Source organism: Pyrus communis, chromosome 3, assembly GCF_041283825.1.
Source record: "Pyrus communis isolate YQ-2024b chromosome 3, ASM4128382v1, whole genome shotgun sequence".
Classification (NCBI taxonomy): domain Eukaryota; kingdom Viridiplantae; phylum Streptophyta; class Magnoliopsida; order Rosales; family Rosaceae; genus Pyrus; species Pyrus communis.
In genome coordinates, this window is record NC_142567.1 from 26,402,837 (window position 1) to 26,425,733 (window position 22,897).

A 22,897-nucleotide genomic window follows, 5' to 3' on the forward strand; every position below is an offset into this window, starting at 1 on the left:
AAATAAACATGTCATAATTTTCTTATTATCAGGTATTAATTATATTATGGATCGCTGTGTGTTGTCCACGTACTTCTTTATCTTGTATGTGTTAATAAACGCAAAAAAATTTATAAATAAAAAATTTTACAATAACTTGTGTTAATATGAACAAGTAAATAAACATGATATAAATTATAATAGTAATGTTATTTTACTAATATATATTTGTTAAATTGTCGATCCAATGTAACCATGTACGAAATTCAAGTAACAGTCAACTTGATCAAACAACATAATTAAGCATCTTATGTTGAGATAGCAAGACAACATTTCGATAGAGTAAAAACTCAAATTTTTTGTAAGTTAACGTATGTGATGTTAAAGCGTTCTAATGACAGTACTGCAATAGTAAAACTGCCTGCATATAGTAACCATGAACAATGTCTGCATGCAGCATACATTAACAACTGTAAACACTTATTAATCGTACGTACGTAAATTTCACATACATTAACCATTGAAAACAGCCGGCATGCACAGCACGAGAGTAAGGGCTGGTTTGATATTGCTGTGCTTTAAAAAAAAACTGTTTCTGCTGTGCTGTGAAAATAAGCTTATTTTTGTTGTTTCATGTTTTCAGCTTTTTTTCACCTAAAACTGTGAAAATAAGCTGTTTTTAAATATTTACTAAATACTTTTTTAAGCTCAGATTTTTTTTTATACCTATTTTTTATAAAATCATCTCACTACCAAATCAGTAGACTCTTATAAAGCAGTCCTCTTTAGTGCAATTATTGTAGGAAGAATAAAACATGAAACCCCAAAATCAAATGAAACAAATGAAAGAAATGTGGTTGATTGATTCGATAAATCTCAAGGGTCTCGGGATTCCACCACCTCCATTAAAGAAATAGCACATGAAACCAATAACCCACCACCAATCCTCTCTCCCACCTCAGCTGCCGTCGCCTTCACGAGTCTACCGTGCATCGAGTCCAACTTCCCATTGAGAGATTTTTTGATGTCTTCATAACACAGGCACATACATCATATATTATTGTATAAATAGAGAGAAATTTTATTTTAAATGTTCTTCACTTGTACTAGGACATATAAAGTATGTGTCCGTGTTTCAATCACATTAAAAAATCTTTCAGTCGGTTTCCTTTCCCATTTCCCTTGGCCTTGGATATAGGGAATAGGGATCTTCCTTTGACTTCAAACCACAATTTCATATTAGGCATTAATCTACTTGAAAACTCTGAGACTTTTGCCAACCATTACACGCAAATGTAGGAGTAGGGTAACCGAGTGTCCCCAAACCCACCATTTTAATCCCATTAAAACAAGGGAGACCCCTTTTTCTTCGTGTTCACGTCAACTCCTTCTCACTCGTCTTCACGGAAATATAGAAACAAAAGGACAACCAAAATCAAGTCATTTGGGTGTATTTTATAAGTTTTGTTTCATTATTAGCCTTGTTAAATTTATTCGCTTAAACTTGCTTATTTGGATGTAACTGATAGAGATTTCACAACGAGCTTAGATTGTGCTGACGACGATATCATTCACATGTGCTCGTGAACGATTGTCAGTTGTTGATATATTGTGAGACTTACGTATATCAACTATAATATTACTAAGTCAAATATCAACACATAAAATTTGGCAAGTATATCATTACTCGTCAAAAATTTGCTAACCCAATAATGCACAAGACTTATATTAGCATCTTATCTAGGGGCATGGTTAATCGTGAGCTCAAATTTGAATAAATCGAAAAGTTGGGGTAGCAACTAATATTTTTACGCGCTAATAATCGTTTTATATTGATTCTTGTAACGCTCACTTACATGCATCAACAACCGACACTTATTCATAAATACACAGATAATTGTACTTGATATTACACATCTTTCACGATTAAAATCTAGCAGGTTAGCATTACTGATATTTTGTGGTTAATTAGTAGTAATTCCATTCATTTCTTCACTGACTCAATCATATGACCCACTATATCTACCTTTTCCGTTTTCCCTTCTCACCCATCAATCCCTTCAGATACTTGCACTTTCTCAGCATAATCTCCAATCCAAAATCATGTTCAGTCCCAATAACTCCACCACCAACCCCCTCAAACAACTCGTCGACACCATCTTCTCCTACGACGGCACTGTCATGCTCGCCGCCGTGGTCTCTCTTCTTCTCGTCATTCTCTTCGTCCTCATCCTCCACATCTACGCCAAGTGGTTCTTAGCTCAAGCCCACCGCCGCCGCCGGGGCAGCTCCGTCACCGTATCTCATGTCCTCGGCCCGAACCGCTTCCAGAACTTCCACACCTTCTCCTTGGACGCAAACTCGGTCACCATTAGCAATCTTTCGAGCTCTGCTTCATCCAAAGGCCTAGACTCGAAAACCATCTCCGCCATTCCTCTATTCGTGTACAAAACAGAGGAGCTGGAGGAAATGGTGGAGAAGGAAAATTACAAAAATGGGGTTTTGGAGATGGAGTGTGTAATTTGTCTAAGCCTGTTTGAGGACAACGACATGGGGAGGAGTTTGCCGAAATGTGGTCACTGTTTCCATGTCGAGTGTATCGATATGTGGCTGGGATCTCACGCGAACTGCCCAATTTGCAGAGCTCCGATAGTGGTTGATACGATGGCGGAACGGGTTGCCGGTGAAGAGGAATCGGTTGTGATTGATGTTTTGGATTCTGGGTATGTTTCAAATTGTGATATTGTTCATGTTGGAGCGATGGGTACTGAAACCGAATCGACACCTTCATCGTCATCGTCTTCCTCGTCATCATCGCCATTAATGGTGGGGTATTCATTGAAGAGAATGCTGAGCAGAAATAGGCCGGAAAGTGGCAAGGTTTTCCCAACTACAAATGGGAGTGATCAAACAGATGCCTGAGAAACTGTCTAGTGTTTTAACTTTATCACATGACAGCGCGTGATTGGCTTCAGATAATGTTACAATGTCATTCCCGTCGCGTGAAAGTTCTCATCGAGAATCAGAGATTAGAGAGAACTGGGGTTCTGGGGTTTGGTTGTAAACCAAATTTGTATAGATTTCTTGCAAGTAATACATCGAATCTTTTGTGTTGTATTTTTGGTGCGTATCAGAAATGCCTTTTGTTGACGTGAGTTATTGAGTGAGTTGTTCATACCTCTCTGGTTGTTATTGTTTTTCTGATGCGACTTTTGCTAAAAAATTTGGGTCGGTTTTGATATGAAAAGGCATGGATCAAAGATTTTGGATGTGACATGTACAAATAGTGTGTAGTTGAGTGGGGTAACAAAACAAGGGTGCCAATTTGCAGTTTTCGGGCACAATTCTGCAGTGAAAAGGAGACCATTGGAAAACTTTAAGCTTAGATTAGTCTCATGTTCGTAATCCATACCGTATTTGTAAGGAGTCATCAATTAGCACACAAAAAAATAAAAAGAGTAACGTGGTAAAACTTCGTACTAGTTTGATGCCGTTAGCAGTTAAACTAGGGGAAAAGCTTCAGAACAGACGTCCAAACTACGTGTTATTTCTGCTTGTCCGGACATCTTTGGTGTTTGGGTGCACAAATACGCAATAGAACTCACATCGGCTTCTACACAATCACTGGTATTACAGCCTACACTATACTCAAAGATTTGGAGTATTTTGATGATTTGCTAAAGCAGTAGGATGTTGAAATGTATTGGTAGGAGTGTGTTCCCCCTAGAGGTAAGCACCAGCGAGCAGCGGTAAACTTAGTAGAAGATGTCAGCTTAAGTAATGTAAATAGTGGTGAGATTCCAATTTCCCAAAACCCAAATACTTCTCTGTGATGTTCCGCCACAGAGGGTGAGTCAAGGCTTCAGATCAAGCCGAAAGACATTGTCGACGAACAACATGTGAATATTCTAGCTGACCTTAAGCTTGTTCATGGTACGAAAGAGGCTATGTTAGCCCAAAGGCAGTTATTGGTAAGTTAATGAGTTTATATTAAATCACAATTACGTTAAGAAAATAAGTTAGAATTAGAATAGGTTCAGAGTTCGATTCTCTTCATCGTAATAAAAAAAAAAAAATCTAAACATTGGAATCAAGAGATGATGTTAACTTTTTGACAAAAAAGAGATGATGTTAAACTAGAGTCATGGAGTTGTGAGCTTGAACAAAGTCATAAACTTAATTTGACTTTATTCAAACTCATAGTGTTTCAACAAAGATTTTTGGATGATTCGGAGTATTGAATATCCAAATGTTTTAACTGATTTTAATTTTTTTTTTTTTTTAAGTTAAAACAACCGAAGTATTGGATACTTAATAACACACAAAAAAAGTACCGTGTTTCAAACATCTAATCCAAATGAAACAAAATTTGGATTGAAGCCCTAAGATATGGAACTAGTTTGTAGGCATCACCGATAATAGATGGGCAATGTAGAGGGACTCATGTCTTTGACTGGAGACTGGAGAGGCCCTGTGCATGACGAAGACAAGAGAGGTGCTGTCAAGTCGTTTGTCCATGATTTCTGGTCAATGTTTTGGACCATTGTTTTCGCATATATGTGCGAAGGAAGAATAGTCGAGCAAACTCTTGTGAAATTGTGATGGTGGCTCACTGTATGCTCTATGCTCTTACATTTAATACATAACTTTGCCTGGATTTCGGGTATAGCTGCATTAATTTTTGTACATTGTCCTTGTTTTTTGGATCAATCATGATTTTTATGCCACATTTTTTAACGTTGCAAAAAGAGATATCGCTAAATTAATAACTGAACCAATGAAACGTGTTTTAAATTTTATGAAAGGATGATAATAAATTAGATGAGTCGAACTAAACATAACACTTGGTCGTTAGGCTACAATAGTAGTGGCGTTCCTCTCTAAACCCACACAAGACGGATAGAAAGAACCAAGACCCCAAGTTTAGCCATCAATATTATAGTAAGCTACTTTTTTCCAGCTTAGAATGATAAAGTGGTTAAATTAGGACAATATAAATATTGTTGGTGGTTGACCAAATGAACCTAAAAAGTTCTCATTTTTGTGTATATGCCACTGCCAACGGATTTGTTTATAACTTCATATATAATCAAAGACTCTTTTCTGACAAAGATTACAAACTCAATTCAGCTTTTTTTTCCTTCCTTATAAACGACAAGACAATTAGTACTAAGTTTATTTAAATTACGAAGAGAATGATTTGAATAAGATTTATACTTACTTACAAGCGTAAAGATGAGTGATAAAATCACATCTTGGAAAATCTAAATAGACAAGAGCCGAGAGGCATGGTAAGGCCTTGGATTCTCAGAAGTATGGCCTTTGTTTAGTAGCCAAATTGGGCCTTGGGCAAGTGAACCTCTTTTTCGGCTCCTTTTCAGATTTTGAAGGGATACTCAAAGAAAATTACTTTCATCATTCTCTTCGAAGCAGTCATTTGTGTGTCAAACTGCGTATAATAAGCTAATATATATATAATGCATACATAAAGTATTGACTTCGAGAAGCCATTGACATGATCAAAGTTGAACGACGAACTAGCAGCGATCTTTCCCTTTTCTACACGCCTTCTGCACTTCTAGTATGGGCTAGGGATTTGTGCTACGGTTTGTATGAGAGGAGGGGGAGAAATGAGCCTTGTTGGCTTGAGATTGACCTTTTTATAGGTGGAAATTTATGAGATAAAATTCGATAAGGAGGTCATATTAACTAAAGAGAGTTGATGACTCGGAGGGACAATCTACAAAGCGGGCAGTTTGACTGAACGGTCAGCCACTTATCCACACACTCAGAATGATATGTATGTAGGCACTTTGGCAACACCTTAACCATCTCTTCTCCTTCAAAAACTCCAAGACAAATGCAACACTCGATACCAATGGATTCAACGTCAAGAACAGTACTAGGGTTGGCTATTACCACCGATCGATGCAAGACAACCGGCAAGCTATCAATGGCAGCAGCCTCGAGCCCCAGTGACTGATGCATTTGTGGCAAAGATGCAATATTTGTAGCCCTAGCGGTGGTTGTTGAGAGACGACCTTTGATACAAGCCCAATGAGCATAGAAGAATAGGGTGGCGATGATGAAGATCAGAGAGAAGAAGAGGACTAGTAAGTGGCCTTGGCTGTAGGTGTGGAAGTCGGAGTGGTTGAGATCACTGAAATGCCGCTCAAAGAGTTGTGAGTGTTCGGATGCCATTAAAATTGTATAGGAGGTTTTGACGAGCTTTTGGTGGGTTCTCTTGGGTTTAAATGGTGGTATTGGTGTGGGTTGTGACGGCGAGGCCGTGTGTTTTAGTACTCTTCGGGCATGTTCGAGAGTACTTTTGTAGCAGAATTCATGGTCATAAGCAGTTTTGATGGGAGCACTTTTATCAGTTATCTAAAAATTATTGCCAAACATAAGAAAAACTTGCATGAAATAGAATGACATGTCAGGTATCCAGTTCTGGCAATAGAGGCTAGTTTAATTATAAATATGGGCTGTCAGTTCGGGCGTTAGGTAGTTGTGAGCATTTGTGTTAGTGCAACTTCTCAATATTGAACTACTTGCATGTCCTACTGATGTGTTACGTGAGTCATAGATGAGGGGATATATTGGCAACTTTTGTGTGCTTTCACCTCAAGCTCCTTTTGTTTTTCTTCTTATGTATTGAATAATGATATTTAGGCACAAAAAATTGACCGTCTTCGTGATACATGATACTATTTCCATGCTTTGAGCTTCGTTTTGAATCGATTTTTACTTTAGCCAAAAATGAGAAAGAGGATTTGCAGTGGCAGAGCCACACCATCGCAAGGAGGTGCGATCGCACCTCCGGTCATTGGAATCTTGATGAAGAACAAAGAATCCGCCATTGTAAACCAGAGGCGGCGTTGAGGGGAGCGAAAGGTGCAATCGTATAGGGCCCCCAAATTTGAAAAGCCCCCCAAAAAATTTTGTATCTTATATTTATATGTAATAATGTTATATATTAAAAAAATATTTTTACTGGCACTTTAAAATCTTATAGGGCACTTTTATAAGTGTAAATTTTTTTTCTTTCTAAATATAAAAATTTGGAATGCACAATGAGATATTAGGAGTACCAATAACAACACCTTTAAAAAAAAAATTTCTTTTCAATATTATTATATAATAATGCTATATATTCAAGTGAAACTTTAAAGTTCGAGTTTTTGAAGCTTTTTTTCTTTCTTTATCTAGTTGCTTAAGATTGAACTGTTTTTTATTATTTAGTGAATGTTATGTTTGTAACTTTTTTTACTTATTTAATGACATTTGTAAACTTACAATCAGTGAGTCCTAAATATTGTTTTGATTTAAGTTATTATTTTCTAGTACCAATATATTGTCCTATTTAATATATATATCTAAAAAGGGGGTCCTTTTATAAATTTCGCACAAGGCTCCCGAAATCTCAGAGATGGCCCTGCTGTGAACATGCACAGAAGGTGTTCGACGAAATGCCTAAATGAACGGAGACGGGGAGCCCAAAAAGGCGAGCTTCTCCCCGCCGTGAATGGTGGTAAAACGAGATGAGGGTTGAGTGGTTCTTGTTCATGAGATTGAGACGAGTCGAGTCGACTAGGGGTGGTGGCTTTGCTCTTGTCTTTGCTCACTTATCTCCTTCGTTATAACTCTATTTCATGAACGGCTTTCGCCTACGCGTTCGTGGGATCAATCTCCATCGGAATATATTAAGAGTGACTGCAAAAGATCTACGATTTTTATGACTAATTACAAACAATCAAACTTTGTAACTAGTCAACTAAAATTCTAAAATTATCAAAAATAATAATAATTTCTCGAAAATACGAAATATGAAAAATTGAATACTAAAATTCGAATAGAATTTCACATTTATCCTTTAAATTTCGACCCCCCCACCAAAAAAAACAAAAAAAAACACACACACACACACACACACACAACAACTAACGACATACTGGCTTAGCCACTAAACATTTGGAGTTTGTAGTCCTTTAAGGGAAGGGATCTTCATTTTTTTTATATAAAAATTGTGATTAGTTGTCGGGTCCACATGACATTGAATTTTAATGATCCAAACCATCTATTTTTCAAGTTGCACATCATGGATCATCCTTACAAACTATTAGCCAAATCGGAAATATTTAAGACATCTAATTGGGTTCAAAAAAATTAATGAATACTTTGTTATATAAGTAGCCACTAAACATTTGGAGTTTGTAGTCCTTTAAGGGAAGGGATCTTTATTTTTTTTTATATAAAAATTGTGATTAGTTGTCGGGTCCACATGACATTGAATTTTAATGATCCAAACCATCTATTTTTCAAGTTGCACATCATGGATCATCCTTACAAACTATTAGCCAAATCGGAAATATTTAAGACATCTAATTGGGTTCAAAAAAATTAATGAATACTTTGTTATATAAGAAAGAATGAAATTTTATCCTAATAATTAAATAGGCAAATAATTTTTTATTGAATTAAATTTTTGTTCGAATCATTGAATTTTGATGTGAAGTGAAACCCAAACCTAATCCTATTTTTTTAAAAAATTGAAGATTCATTTGCATAAAAGGCTTGCTCTAACAGAAATAACCAAAATAATTAAGTACAATTGGTCCCGGCGGGGCTCGAACCCGCGACCTTCGGCTCATAAGACCAACGCTCTAACCAACTGAGCTACGGGACCAATTTGTTATTTGTTTCTCAAAATTTGTTAATATATATTGTATAAGAGGCCATGTACTTTTAATTTAGTTGCATTCCACGTACTTCTACTTTAGTATGTGTAGTTAGAGATGACATAGAAGGCAGAAACTAGATATATGGTAAAGATAAAGAACGTGGGCCAACGTTTGTTGGCTATTTCTTATTTCTTTTGTCCAAGCAAAAGGGAAAGCGAAAAGTTGAGCTCAACATAAAAATAAAAGACTTAATTCACTGAGCTACAAGTCTCATTGTAAACTAAATAATTAAGTAGCTTCTTTCGCATCATGTTAGGCCTGGTTTGGTACTGAGGTGATTCTGAAAAAAGCTGGTATAAAAAAAAGCTGGGAGCTGTTTTTATGTTTGGTAAACATTCAGCTTCAGTTTTTTTTCACAGTTTTGGGTGAAAAAAAGCCAAAAACAAGAAGCTGCAAAACCCAACTTTGAAAAACTGGTTTTTTTTCACATCTGTTTTACATAAAAGTTTACCAAACACTATAATACTGTTTTTTTTCTTTTCAAAAGCACTTTTACAAAAAAGTTTACCAAACACTCTGCTGCTTTATTTCACAGCTGCTTATTCTCACAGCACAGCAGAAACAGCTTTTTTTCAAAGCACAACAATACTAAACCAGTCCTTAGTCTAATCTATTTTTGGTAGTGATAGTGCTATCCAGTCTTCATTTTGTTCAAAAACGTTTTGCATCTAATTAGAAGAAAAACAAAATGTATTTGGAACTAACAAATCCAAATTCAAATTCTCATTTTCGTTGATAAATAAAAGTTAATTTTTATTCAATTTGATGCGAGAACGATATATATTGTTAGTGTTTGGAACCTCTAGGGTAGAATTCATCTTATATAACTCATAGAGGTAGAACCCAATCGCCTAATTGATGTTAACATTTTCGATTTCGTTCCTCTACTTCTTAAAAAGATCCCAGTGGAGTATGTGATTGCAACAAGGTGCTACTAGAGCAAATTCTATGCCCAAAGGGCAAGGATGGACATAGAGGTAGAGCCAAGAACAAGAGCGATGAACGACGTTTTCCGCAGCCATGAGTTAGAGCTCATCATCTTGTTGTGGAAGAAATCGAGAGCAATGAGATCGACCAGAGCCATGTAGATAAGTATGCCCGAGGAGAAGGAGCCCAACAAACCCTCCAAGATTAGGGCATTAGGGTTACTATCGTCATAACCTGTCGCAGAGAATAAGATCATCCCCAATACTATCCCCATTGGAGTTGTCACTGCAAACATGAAGCACATGTAGGCTGTTGTCCCAAACTTAAATCCTGCCTGCAATTTTCCCAACTCATATATGTTAGAAGCTAGGTACACGCAAAAGCACTTTCTTTATTTGTCACAGCATATAGATAATAGTATTCTATTTTAAACTACTCTACAATCTTTACTTTACGAGAAAGACTTATATGGTACATGTATACCCTCACGGTTGTGTCCCGTGTTAATGAAATAAAAATACATATACGTGATGAACCATGTCTTTATTCTTGTTTCAGTATTTAAAACAATCTGAATTTTAGGGTCGCTTATTAGAAGTATCATTGAGATGACTGATATCGCTTTTTGTGAAAATGTTTTAGAAATCAATTCGTAATACAAATCCAAATAGATCTTGAAAAATTACTTTAATTGTTTTATGCAAGAAGGACATATCTGGTGCTTTTCTTAAAAATCACTTAATATACTTTTAGAATTCAAAATAAATTTTATACAAAATATTTTTAATTATTTTAAAAACACTTCTAAACGAATAGAATTTTAATCGTACGAGAATATACTAGAATTTTTAGTCAGTCATCGGTCAATAACTCAAATGTAAATCATAGGCCCGCAAACATAGAAAAATGTAATAAACTCTGTCGTCATTATTTATCTCCTAAATTCATTTCATTTTTCTGATTAGAAAGGATAGGGTCAATGCATCAACTAATTAAGTAAAAAAATCAAATTATTAAGATATTTAAATTAATTAAATTTACCTGAGCAATGCATCCTCCGAGTCCCATCCCTTCGAAAATCTGGTGAAACGACAGCGCAGCGACCAACGGCCGGATGGTGCACTGGTTCTGCGACATCCCCATCGTCACCCCAATTATCACTGAGTGGAAAATAATCCCGATTTCCAACACCTGCGAAACCAGCCGCTGCTTCATCCGGATCAACATTTCCTCACTACCCCCACCACTGTTGCTCTCCACACCCACCGCCACCTCCACATCCACCGACTGCTTGCTATTCTTACCCTTCAAATTGCTATTCTTCCCCACCAATTCCTCCCGCGCCCCCACAGGCACCATCTCGTATCCGCCGTGACCGTGGCCGCCGACGGCGGAGTGGGACTCCATGTGGGAGGTGGCGGTGAGGTCGACGAGGAGGGCGATTAAAGCGCCGATCATGGTGACGAGCCCCGAGAAGGGGTAGTCCTTCCAGGGGTGGTGGGATGACACGCGGCAGTCGGAAAGGGCGTGGAAGGCGTCGGGGAGGACGTGGACGAGGGAGGTGGAGAGGATGACGCCGGCGGCGAAGCACTTGATGACAAGCGTGGCTTTGTCGTACGCGGGCTTGCCTTGGAAGTAGCGGGAGAGGAGGACGGGGGACGATATGCCGACGACGCTGGTGACGAATATGGCGGCGATTGAGATTAGCTTGAGGTGCGCGGCGGCGCGTCCGTCTCGGCAGGAGAGGGACCGAGCCGTGTCCGATACGCAAGACGCCATTTTCCGATATAATCCGAAACGCAAAATTCAACTGACTCTGCGGTGCAGTTTTTTACTCTGCCCTCCCCCACCCCAAAAACCCAAAAGTTCAACTGTCTCTGAGGCCGATATAATTTGTGGACTTCTTGTCTTGTTGGGAAGGAGAGAGAGAGAGAAGGAGAGAGAGCGAAGGGGAGAGCGATGCTTGTGGGATTAAACTGTGTGGGTCCGGGTTGTGGGGCCCAGTGACTGTACGGTCTCACAGCCATTTGACACGGAGGATGGTGGCATGCTGCGGTGGTGGATATCCGTGAGTTTTCATTGTTAAGTGTGGAATCGGATCCGTCAGGAGCTTGGATAAAAAAAGTTGGACATTCTATTTATCTGGAAAAGAAATTGAAGTGGTTGGTTTCTATGAAATGGCTAACGGAAAGAGGTAGTGAGAATCGTTTGATTTAATTTGAATGATTCAGATTTGATGATTTCTAGATTTCTAGATTCCGAACGCTAAGATTCTGAATGAATCCACTTCTATCAAGTGTGATATGTGTGTGTTTCCACTTCCAAATTTTTTTGAGGAATGAAGTTAATGCTTTTGTATACTAAAGAGAAAAAAGAAAAAGTTTTTTTTTTTTTTTTGAACAATGAAGAAGAAGAAAAAGTTGGCTACTTTTGTTCTTATATGGATCGGTCGATGGTGAATTGAAATGTGAGTTAAATTTTAACTTTGCTTCGAAAATTTGTACATTAAGTTATGAGCTATATGGTTGCTTTTAGACTGTTAGAAGGTAAATCAACGCAAACAAATTGGCAGTTGATGGAAAGGTGTAAGATCTTCTAAGCACTTTGTGCAAGATTTTTCGTATCGAATTTAGGGCACGCTTTTTTGAAATTTGTAGTTCTACGATGAAACTAGTACAATATTCTCGACACGGTCCTTCGTGTCTTGTGTAAGTGACATATTCAAGAATTTTAATTTTATTACCCAATTTGTTTTTAATATTTCCATTGATGCATTTAGTCGAGCACTTGGTGAGTATGTTGTTATCTTCCTAGTTCTATCGACAACTTTCAAGGCTTGATGTCGAGCATCACTTGTCAAGGCCTGCCGAATTCTGTGTAAGAGGCATTTTATTGAACAATTTGTGAGCATTCTAAAATCTCATACTGAATGGATATAGAATCCTCCGACCTTATACCAATTAATTTCTCAACTTCTTTAGGTCCTGGAACCCATAGGATAAGATCCCTGAATCTGTCATTGCTAATGTTTACTTGTGAATAATCTGCTCATGATAGTATTACGTCATTAGCAATTTCACAACGAATGCATCTAAATTAGTAACTTTTATTTTCAGTTCAAAATTTTAATTTGGAAACCTTTTTCTTCTCGAAGGAGATGCATCATTTTCAACAAGATGGCCGAGTATGAATTCCATTAATTTGTTGAAGGAAGACACCTTCCCCACCAAAAATAATACAGCAATTTAAAGTGGTGGGGTTCTAATATTGCTGTCACTCATGCAAGCCAATCAGCTGATGACGCCTTAGCTATGAAAATTGATAAACCATAGCACTTCCTAAATCACTTTAATTTCTTTGTTCAATATAGTAGACGATTTAAAGATAAAGATCTATTTTTTATTGTGTTACGGATTTGTAAGTGTCTACCACTAAGTTCAATCATGCGGTTTATAATTTTAACTATCTAGGCTCAATAGTTGAGGTAGGTAATGGGTCATTGAGCCTTTTAAGTGTATATTTTTGTGGAGAGTATGAATCTCTTACCAAAAAAATAAGGGATTTTGTACGTATTTATAAGCAATTAAGTTATTTTTCATATTGTCAATTAGTTTTGGAAATTGTTATTAGCACTTTAAAAATCTCATTCTACACTCCTCACAAGGGTATTTTTCTTTCTAATTATAGAAAGTTTGGAGTGCCAGATGAGATTTTTGGAATGCTAATAACAATTCTCTTAGTTTTATGCTTAACTTATTTTTTTAATGGTGGAACCTCAACTTTCTTTATGATATCAATGCAGGTTGTTCCATGTGTGGAGCCCAATAACCACATGTGCTCCATGTCACATGATTTATTTTGTACATGTTCTAAGCTTGAAAATTCGGCATGCGTAAAGAGACGTGTTGTCACATGGAAAAAAGAGGGACCTACGTACTTTTCAACTTTAAGTTACTGTATTTATCTTATGTCAATCTATTTATCATATAAAAATTCTATGATACTCTGAAATATAGGCCTACTCTTAACTTTTTAGCTGTTCTTGATTGTGTATTTTTGACCAAATATCTAACAATTATAAAAGCTGGAGTATCCAATACTCCAAAATATGATGGAAAAAACCATCATCCTATGCTACTTGAGCTTGAGTATGACGAAATTGAAAGATACAATATTGTTATTTCTGAAAGAGAATTGTTTGAAGATTTTGGTTGTGTGTTAGGCTTGAAGAAACAAGAGGGTACATTGCAGGAGTCCAGCAAATACTAGTCAAATGCCCAGCAATTCCTGCTTAGGAGGATTTCCCTCTCAAAGGCCCAACAACTCAGTTATTTGGACTATGTAGCAGGTTCTCTCCCAAAGACCTTTGAGACTGGTTTGATAAAAGTTTGGATCAAATCCTGGCCTTTCCAATGCTGGGTCAGTTAGCGTTTCTCTCATGTGAACGAAATATGTGAACGTACAATCTAAGTTGACGAAGATCCAACGGCTGTGATCAGCCGAGTTTATTGGCAAAATCGAGTTCTAAAGACCCGTATAATTCACGAGTAAACCGGTTTGATTTTACAAATTTTAAAAGTAGATCTACGCGCGCCTCCCAGTGAAGATAAAAACCCTTGTCCAGAAACTGTGCTGCTAAACTGCTTCGTGTTTTAGCTGCAACCTTTACTCTTTCTTTTGCCTTTTTGAGATTGAGTTCAAAGTTTTGAGTCGTGAAATTTGAAACTATTACAATAATTTAGGAAAGTGAGAAGTTTCGAATCCTGGACACATGGATATAAACTCAACACCTCATTCTTTAAGATATTGGACCACATGCGAACTTGGGTTATATTTGTGTAACTTTAAAGTAACAAGTTATTGATTTGAATTTCGACGGAGGATAACAGAGAAGTAGACAAAAATATAGAATAAACCGAGGATGTTGATGCACAAATGAAATTGGTGCAGACAAAGCTGAATTTGTGCTACCAAATACAGAAGATGAGTTAAAACCAAAAGTTAAACACATAACAGTATAAGCATTCATAAATTTCAGCAAGTTTTCATCAACACAACTGATCAACCCAAGTCAATAATATTACTCCAACTCAAACTCAATTTAAAAATATAAACACTGAACACATTATGTCAATAAGTATTCATAAACCTACACTAATCCTAAACAAAGCTTCATGAACTTAGAAAAATTTAGTTCATTCAGAAATTTCAACAAGTTTTCATCAACACAAGTCAACCAAGTGAGAAATATAACTTCAACTCAACCCAGTCAACAATATAAACCCTAAACACAACCTGTCAACAAGTTTTCATAAACTCACATTAACCCTAAATTTCCACAAATTTAGAAAATTTCATTAATGCGTACTTCTCCCCTTCTAATCTCTCTCTCATTCCCTCCCCTTTCATTTGAACGGTTACGATTAAGTTACGTCAACATCTTATATAAATTTTTTATAGAGACAAAAAAACAAAAAGCAAAGTATGAGAGAAGGGGATGAGAATAGGAACGGAAAGAATCTTACTCTCTAAAAAAAAAGTGCACTTCTGAGAAGCTTGGTCTCACTTGCTTTTACTTTTATGAGGTTTTTTACCCATGATTTTATTAGAAAAAAAAAACACTTTTTCTTTCATTTACCAAACGAAATTAATTTTTCAACTTTTTTTAAATGCTGGTTTTTAAAGATTTTAAGCAACCTTAAACGAGCTCTAAATTTGAAAATGAAAGTTGTTAGTTGTTAATAGTGGACTTTTTCTCCTCTATTTTTTTTTATTTTATATTTTATCAATGTTACTTAATGGATTTGCATCAATTGTTTAACCCCTCGCCCAGACCCCTCCCCGCCATCTAGCAATTTTTGGAACATTGGTTTAATTAGTGAAATCCTTATGTTTATCTATACTAATTAAGGAAGCCCTCTTTGTCAATTAAAAAAGGATGAAAAGACAACTTAGTCTTCAATCACAGAAAAAAAAAATGATGGGCAATAATGTAATTTCACAGGTCCAAATGTTACTGTTTTTTATTAAAGCTTCACCCACAGGTAATGTTAAAATACCTCTAATATTAAAAAAAATAAAAAAAAATAACTAAAAACAAAAACCTCATACTCCCCCCACGTTCTCTCTCTCCTTCTCATTTTCTAAAAGAATGTGTTCATATACACAAAGTGTGTAGGCAAATACTAGTCTCATCTAACAGTCTACGAAAAATGAAAGTTACTTCTTCCAAATGTACGTGGTGACTAAACTTTCAAACTCTTGATGTTAAAACCTTTGTCTTCTATGTGAATCTTACAAGAAATGATTTACATGGTAGCGACATGGCAGCGACATGGCAGCTCAGTCAAACCATAAACTCAACACTTTATCCTAGAGATCCTCAAATCATGATCGTTCATTGTATATCATACGATTAATGTTTGTCAGATACTATTTATATTTAATTTAAAATAAAAATATTTAAAATGATTTCTAACCGTACAATATACGATAAACGGACATGATTTGAGATCCTCAAGATCCTCACAAAGAGGATCCTCATTCATTAACATCGACCGCAGTACAGCTGACTTCAGGGCGGCGGAATGATTAGTCTTCGGTCCAATTAAAGGTGTTTTGGTCATCGATCATAAAGTCCTCAGAAATTTCCTTCCAAGGCAGTGGCAAGCTTTTCAAAGAACAGTACATGCATTGCTCGTATGAGTAAAGTTTTGTACTTATCTTAAGCAATTCAGATCATAAATTGGCTTTATGTTCAAATTCATGACTCACGATTCAACGTGGTCCAAGAGGCTGTTTTTCTCAACTACTGTGAATAAAACGTTTGCTCAATCCTTTTGTTCTTATTGACTAGAGAGCTAGATTCAGAAGAAAAAGGTTGAAAACTGGAGATAGAGAATCTTGGGATTTCTCTGCATATTGTTAAAAAGTCTCTCTTCACATATTAGGAACTTGGGATTTTTTAACCAGATGATTCCGTTAAGTGGTGATTTTGACCTCAGAAGGAACACTCTCGGCATTGAGTTCTAAATTGCATTGGACCTACATATAAGATTATGCCTTTTGTTACGATGTTCAATCTTTTGCACCAGATTCGGCAACTTCAACTATATTTGTGAAAACAGAGGTGCACCAAATAGGCATTAGTATGTAGGGATAAAGATATTGAAAAGAAATGAGCGTCTTTATGGTGAAAGTGGTTTGGTCGTTTGAATGCCAAATTCAGAAATGCACTTGTGAATAAACAAATCATAGAACACTTTACTTCATTGGAAAAGCTGATGAAGTGACCTCTTTCGGTGAAAGAATCGAAGACTCTTTGCTGACTTAGATTTGGATGGATAACCAACCGAACTAGAAGAAGTTTTGTTTAACCGAACTGAAGGTACTCCTAGACCGACCATTTCTACAACAACAATGATGTTTAACCAAACTGAATATGACGCCGGTTTGTCAACTCAGTGATGTTTAACTAAAATGAATATATAGGTGAAGCAGTTAGTATTTTCTCAAAGTTTGATAGGGTTTCGCGTAGAGAATATATTTGCTTGGCGCGGCCTGGCACCTGATAGAGTCCAATTGCAATTCTAACTTTATGGAACATGATCCTGTAGACTCAAACTCTGCTAAAATGACTTGGTGTGACCAATCACTTTGCGTGCAATATCCTTTGGCCATTCACCCAAGATATTTTCAAAGATAAGACAAGCCTATATTTGAGCTTTCTTGGGCTTCATAGCTAAAACCGTCAGCACAATTTCAACCTATCTTCTACGTGCTAATTACTAACCCATTTTTATCTCAGTCATTGAGTGAAGAATCTAAAGCTAAGAGTGCTACATGCTGTTAATTTAATATTGGGTTTAGATAATGCACAAGTACATGCATATTTGAACTTCTTGCAGCCCACGACTTTTAATTGGATCAACACATGCATTGTTTTGATCCCATATCAGGGATATGATTTGCATCCCATTTATCTTGCATAAAAAAAATGTCAAGAAAATTTCAATGAACTCAATAAATAATTATCGTGATTAAAAATCACAATATTATTTGTCAACGATAATTGAAAGTTATCTTAACAACCATCTAACAGTCTAAAATTCTAAAATTCTTGTTCATTCAACGGTTTCAATTGCAAACAGTGAGAAAATTGAATTCCACTAAACATTATAGCTGAGCTGGCTCTCCCTGGTTTACTTTTCCATGCCAACGGGACAGCTTTTATACTCTCTCATTTTCTTACTAGTCCATGAGAAATTGATGAACGGGGACAATGAGCCTCTCGATCACAGTTAAACCCAACTGTCCCCAGACATTATCCTCATATCTTAATTAACCACCATCATTAGTGCTAGTGCACATGCATGCCTCCTTATTAGTTGAAACTCTAATTTATTTAATTGCAGCTAGTAATGACCACCACCACACAAAAAAGACAATGAGACTTCAATTAATTCCTTGTTTGGCAGGAGATAGAAGTACGCATAAGACGCTTAACTAATTCATGTTTTATCTAATCTTTGTCCTGACCATGACTAATGACTTATAACATTAACCCTACTTTGGTCTTTTCCACGGACGATATGAGAGGGATGTGAATTTTGTAGCTCCTCACATTTGGCTAGCTAGTGACAATATATAATACCCAAACAATATGGAAAACGAACCTAAATTTCAAGTATTTATGTGGATCTACATTTCAGACGTTGCATTGCATCATAGTCTATAAATAATGCTCGAGATAATCGTCCATGTACGAGTGATCGACATTTAATCGGCGGTGTATTATGAATCTCAATTATAGATATGCATCTACGGTTGGGAATCCTCCGCTACTTCGATGACTATTCTAACTCAGGTCTTGTATTATTGTACTTTGTTTAATGTATATTGGTCATCATATGACGTGCATTAGTACTACAAAGCATGCTATTATGTATAGCTTTCAATTTAAATGGGGTTATACAATGGCACGTTGTGGTGTCTATCCAAGAATGTGACAGGACAGAAGCATTGGAGGGTCCAGCTAAAATCTTTACCTCATAACGAGATGGGTACAAAAATTTGGACCACCTTGGCCTAATTGATAAGTTTGAATCATGAAAACGCAAAATCAAAATCACAAACACACAAAGGACACCGATGGTGGCACCTAATTAAGTAAATCTATCGAGATTTTGTGTCACGACGTGAAAGGAACAAGAGAAAAGCTCAAAAAACAGTGGACATGCAATGAAGGGTAAGACTTATATCAAAGAAAACATTATGAGGTGGGGTTAAGTTTGGCTTCTCTCAACATTTTTCAATTTTTTTTTCCGCAACAAAGCAGCCTATGCTGCAAAAGGGCCAAAGAAGTTCAGTTCGTCATGACTTTGCATGGACGGAGAACATCTGCCACATGAACACTGTTTGAACCGTTAGATCAATATAATTAGCGGTTCAGACAAAGTTCAAATTTTGCATGCATGGCAGAAGTTCCGTTGTCTCATACCTCTCTTGGATCTACAAAGAGAGATTTTGTTGGGTGCGTTCTTGTGAATTCATGGACACTATTAGTTCTTCTATCTTCACTTTTCAAGGCCTTTATGCACCACAAATCTTCATAACATGAGAGCAATTTCCAATGTGGGATGTGATGTCTCACTGGATCACAGCCCCCAACTTCTGTCACTATAACCTTGCAATTCTCTGAAGTGGTAGCAGCCATGTTGTGCACAAACTGGCAGAGAGCCCTCACCAATTTCCCTGACAATGGTCCTTCATGGTGCAACCCATACATGAAGTAAAATCCAAAAGGGATAAAAAAATCAGGCATGGAAGGCAGTAATTTAAAGCAAGGAAAAACCCTAGCCATCCATTTCCAACTTTTTGCATACATTAAGCAAGATAAGGGTGCATTCCCTAGCCTCAGGTTAAAAAGCTCTCCACTATTCCACACACTAAGCATAGCCCAACTTTCAGGTAAATGACCATGTACCCCAAAATCTTTCAACTCTCCTCTAGGGTAAGCCACCCAAGTCCCCAAACTCAGCTTATTCCCAAGCACTTTATCTATATCATGAGGAAAAAACTCAGTATTTGCCATACACTTTCTGTAGAGATATTCAGCTTCTTCAACCTTCAACTTTGCAATCTCAACGTTGGAAGACACGTGGCGGGGCCTGTAACGAACCGGGTTCACCAGAATCGCCGGCGTCCGGAACCTGACGTAGCCAAACTTTGTTATGAAAAGTCTGACTGACGCAAGGTTATCTTTCTCCGTAGCCATGTATGCATAATCAGCATCATTGTCTATGAACCATTCTTCTAATTTGCTCACAAGGTTTGACCCAATTCCTTTTCTTCTATACAGCGGTGAAACCCTAAGGCCTAAGATGTAGCCAACTTTGGCCTGATCATTAGGTGGTGGCTTCTTGTGATGAACTGTGACCACCTTTATAGAGCCTTGGATGACCCCAACCAACTGGTTGTCCAACTCAGCCACCTATATGACAGATCAATCGATAAGATGTATAATTGATTGGAAACTAAAGAAGAATATTATCGAAAAATAAAGAATGAATAGTATTGTTGTAACGTACCAGCATCTTGTGCATCGGACTGCTTCTGATCCTACATATGGGGTCACCCATCGTATCGGTGAAGAGAAACACACGTTCGGATGGCCCTACTTCACATCTTCGTTCGAGATCTTCCACTCTTCCTCTATCCACCAGCCCGTCATAGCTTCGAATTATAGCCTCCTGAAATCCCATGCCGGAATTTAACCTTGTCGTCCAAGATATGTACGATGATCAGTAATCTTGGAAGCGAAACAAGGGGGAGGTTTGTAGGTTTATAATTCTATAATAAAGAGGGGCTAAAGCCAGATATATGTACCTTCAGGCACAAAAAATGCAGGCTATTTTATCAAGCTTGTTTGGCCTGAATAATTTTCCGTAATGATAATCATGGAGGCATTTATATGGAGCTGGGGGCACTTGGAAATGTTCTCTATCCTCAACATCAACCTAGTCCAGATACAAGAATAATATTATATACTAGACAAAAGGGTGTTAAACAAACAAATAGATTGTGTTTTTTTGTCTTTAGCTTTGAATAAAAATAACGGAACAAGTTTCAAGTTCGAATTTTCCTCTTGAGAAAAGAAAATACCAATCAATGTGAAAGTGATATATAGTTGCATGCATGTGCTGCTTTGAAACTTATTCTGTTTAACGAATTATAAAAAATTATCACATAATTTGGTAACCAAAATCAGATTTCTGTAAAATTATCGTACTTAGAGGAAAATTTTTACGTAAAAGATATTGATATGTCACACTTCTAATGTATATTTAACACAATCTGATAATGTTCCGAATTAAACATCTTTAGACTTACTAATTAAACCTATCAACGTTCTGATAACCTCAGGCTCACCCACTTTTGCACGCCTAAGAAATAAGAGTATTATGTCGTTGGCCGACCCCGATAGATTAACCTATTGAATTTACCAAAGTATTGGCATATTGGGTATAAAATAGAGTACCACTCTTGCCTAATATCATGCAGGTAATAGTTACACTCCACTATGTCACCAACCTCATCGATGCACCGTACAGTCGGCAGAGGCCAATATTTATAGATATACTATAGATAATGTGGATTATATAATTAAATAATTGAAGATGAAATATCACCTAATTAATTAATTGAATTTGTGTCGGCGGGCTACGTGTACGCTTGTATAAAATTGTTGGTTTGCATGGTATATCATCAGATGATTAATTTAAGTTGTGCAAGGATTATTTTAATTAATTATCAGTTTGGAAAGGAGGAAATGAAATCCCTTTCCAACCACACTAACTTTTTCTCATTTTTGGACTATTTTATATGGTTTTTGTTGTACGTGTGCTTGTGGCGTTGTGTGGCTGATAACCTCCATTTTTAAAACACCTAGATTCGGAAGTGAAAGTGAAACCCCACTTAAGTCATGCTGAGCTCTCTGCTAATGAAGCAAATATTAATGATAATACTTGCCTAATGCGCCTTAAGTGCGTGGAAATTAAAGAGATTACAAGACAAAATGAGAGATGAAACTAAATTTCTTTGATGAAAGAAAGCTAGGAAATTGAGAACGCAGTGGAAACTGATTAAGAAAAGCACAATTAAGAACTGTGGATCAAATTCAATTATCTCACGACATAGATGATTGTCTATAAAAAAAGTATACGTATTAGACTTCTCTCTAAATTGCACGCTGAAGATGGTGGCTTGTGAGATTTGCAACAAATTGGGATGTGTATGAGGCCATTAAGCAGAATCCTTTTCACAATCTCATCAACAGAAACCCAAATAGAATGACAAAGTAATCATTAAAAATATGTATAACAGAAACCCTAATAGAAAATAGCACAATCACTTCATAATATTGCACCAAGCACTTACATTCACACAAAAAACAAAATAAAAATGGCACAATATGCCCTAACCATTGCTATTGTGCTCTTTTTCATGCTTCTTTTTTCATTATTTTGTGGCCCTTTAATCATGTACTTAGTTCCATCCCAACTTACTAATTAACCTTTCTTCCTTAATCATTAGACCTTCCATTAATTTAACTAGAAAAGACACGTTCACCAACAGCAATGTGTACACGTGTGTGTAAAGGCTATGCTTTCCCACCCCACCAGAAAATCACTCTTTGCCCCAACCCACTACCACCAAGGGGGTTGTGATCTTGCCACTACATGTTTTACATGAAAACTGAGGGTCCCTTCTCTAATGATTCAACACTCCACAACAAAATGCATCTTCCAATTGAAGTCTGCAAATCTCTCTCTGCCTTGTGGTTTTTCTTTCCATGCATTATGTTGTCCCTCTACATATGCTTTTTTTCTCAATATAATTGGATGCTTTGAAGCTAGCTACAAGCATTCCTAATATGCCCAATGAGTAGGGAGGGGAATTTATAATTGGGGAGCGTGGGTTCCTTGATTCTTCTTTAGTATGGATCATGTTGTAAAGGAGATAGGCATGGAGATCAATTATTTCAGTAGTTTGCTAATTGACACTTTAGAGTAATGTTTGGTAGTCAAATTTTTAAAACCAAATTGTAAATCATGTGATGTGTTACTAATAAGAAATAAGCATGTTAATCAACATTTACGTAGTAATCCAATTATCAACAACCACGTCATAAGGTTTACACAATTTTGATGTAAATAGTTGGTCTCCAAGTATTGCCCAACACTTTATAT

The 22,897-nt window shown here is 36.7% G+C and overlaps 3 protein-coding genes and 1 non-coding gene across 4 annotated transcripts; 1 reads left to right on the plus strand and 3 right to left on the minus strand.

Annotated features, from left to right (window-relative positions):
* Positions 1 to 1,987: 1,987 nt before the first annotated feature.
* LOC137714194 (RING-H2 finger protein ATL2) lies at positions 1,988 to 3,134 on the plus strand. Its single transcript, XM_068453468.2, has one exon. The coding sequence runs from the start codon at positions 2,083 to 2,085 to the stop codon at positions 2,899 to 2,901; it is 819 nt and encodes a 272-aa protein (XP_068309569.1). The 5' UTR covers positions 1,988 to 2,082; the 3' UTR covers positions 2,902 to 3,134.
* Positions 3,135 to 8,591: 5,457 nt separating this feature from the next.
* On the minus strand, positions 8,592 to 8,665 carry TRNAI-UAU (transfer RNA isoleucine (anticodon UAU)). Its single transcript has one exon. It is a non-coding gene; the product is annotated as a tRNA-Ile (tRNA).
* Positions 8,666 to 9,446: 781 nt separating this feature from the next.
* Positions 9,447 to 11,589, minus strand: LOC137715393 (zinc transporter 6, chloroplastic). The gene is made up of 2 exons (XM_068454712.2): positions 10,689 to 11,589; positions 9,447 to 9,981 (listed from the first exon to the last, which is right to left on the minus strand). Exons 1-2 carry the CDS (start codon positions 11,424 to 11,426, stop codon positions 9,667 to 9,669), a joined length of 1,053 nt encoding a protein of 350 aa, XP_068310813.2. The 5' UTR covers positions 11,427 to 11,589; the 3' UTR covers positions 9,447 to 9,666.
* Positions 11,590 to 18,668: 7,079 nt separating this feature from the next.
* On the minus strand, positions 18,669 to 20,725 carry LOC137715512 (putative N-acetyltransferase HLS1). The gene is made up of 2 exons (XM_068454861.2): positions 20,237 to 20,725; positions 18,669 to 20,139 (listed from the first exon to the last, which is right to left on the minus strand). Exons 1-2 carry the CDS (start codon positions 20,408 to 20,410, stop codon positions 19,141 to 19,143), a joined length of 1,173 nt encoding a protein of 390 aa, XP_068310962.1. The 5' UTR covers positions 20,411 to 20,725; the 3' UTR covers positions 18,669 to 19,140.
* Between the last annotated feature and the right edge of the window lie 2,172 nt (positions 20,726 to 22,897).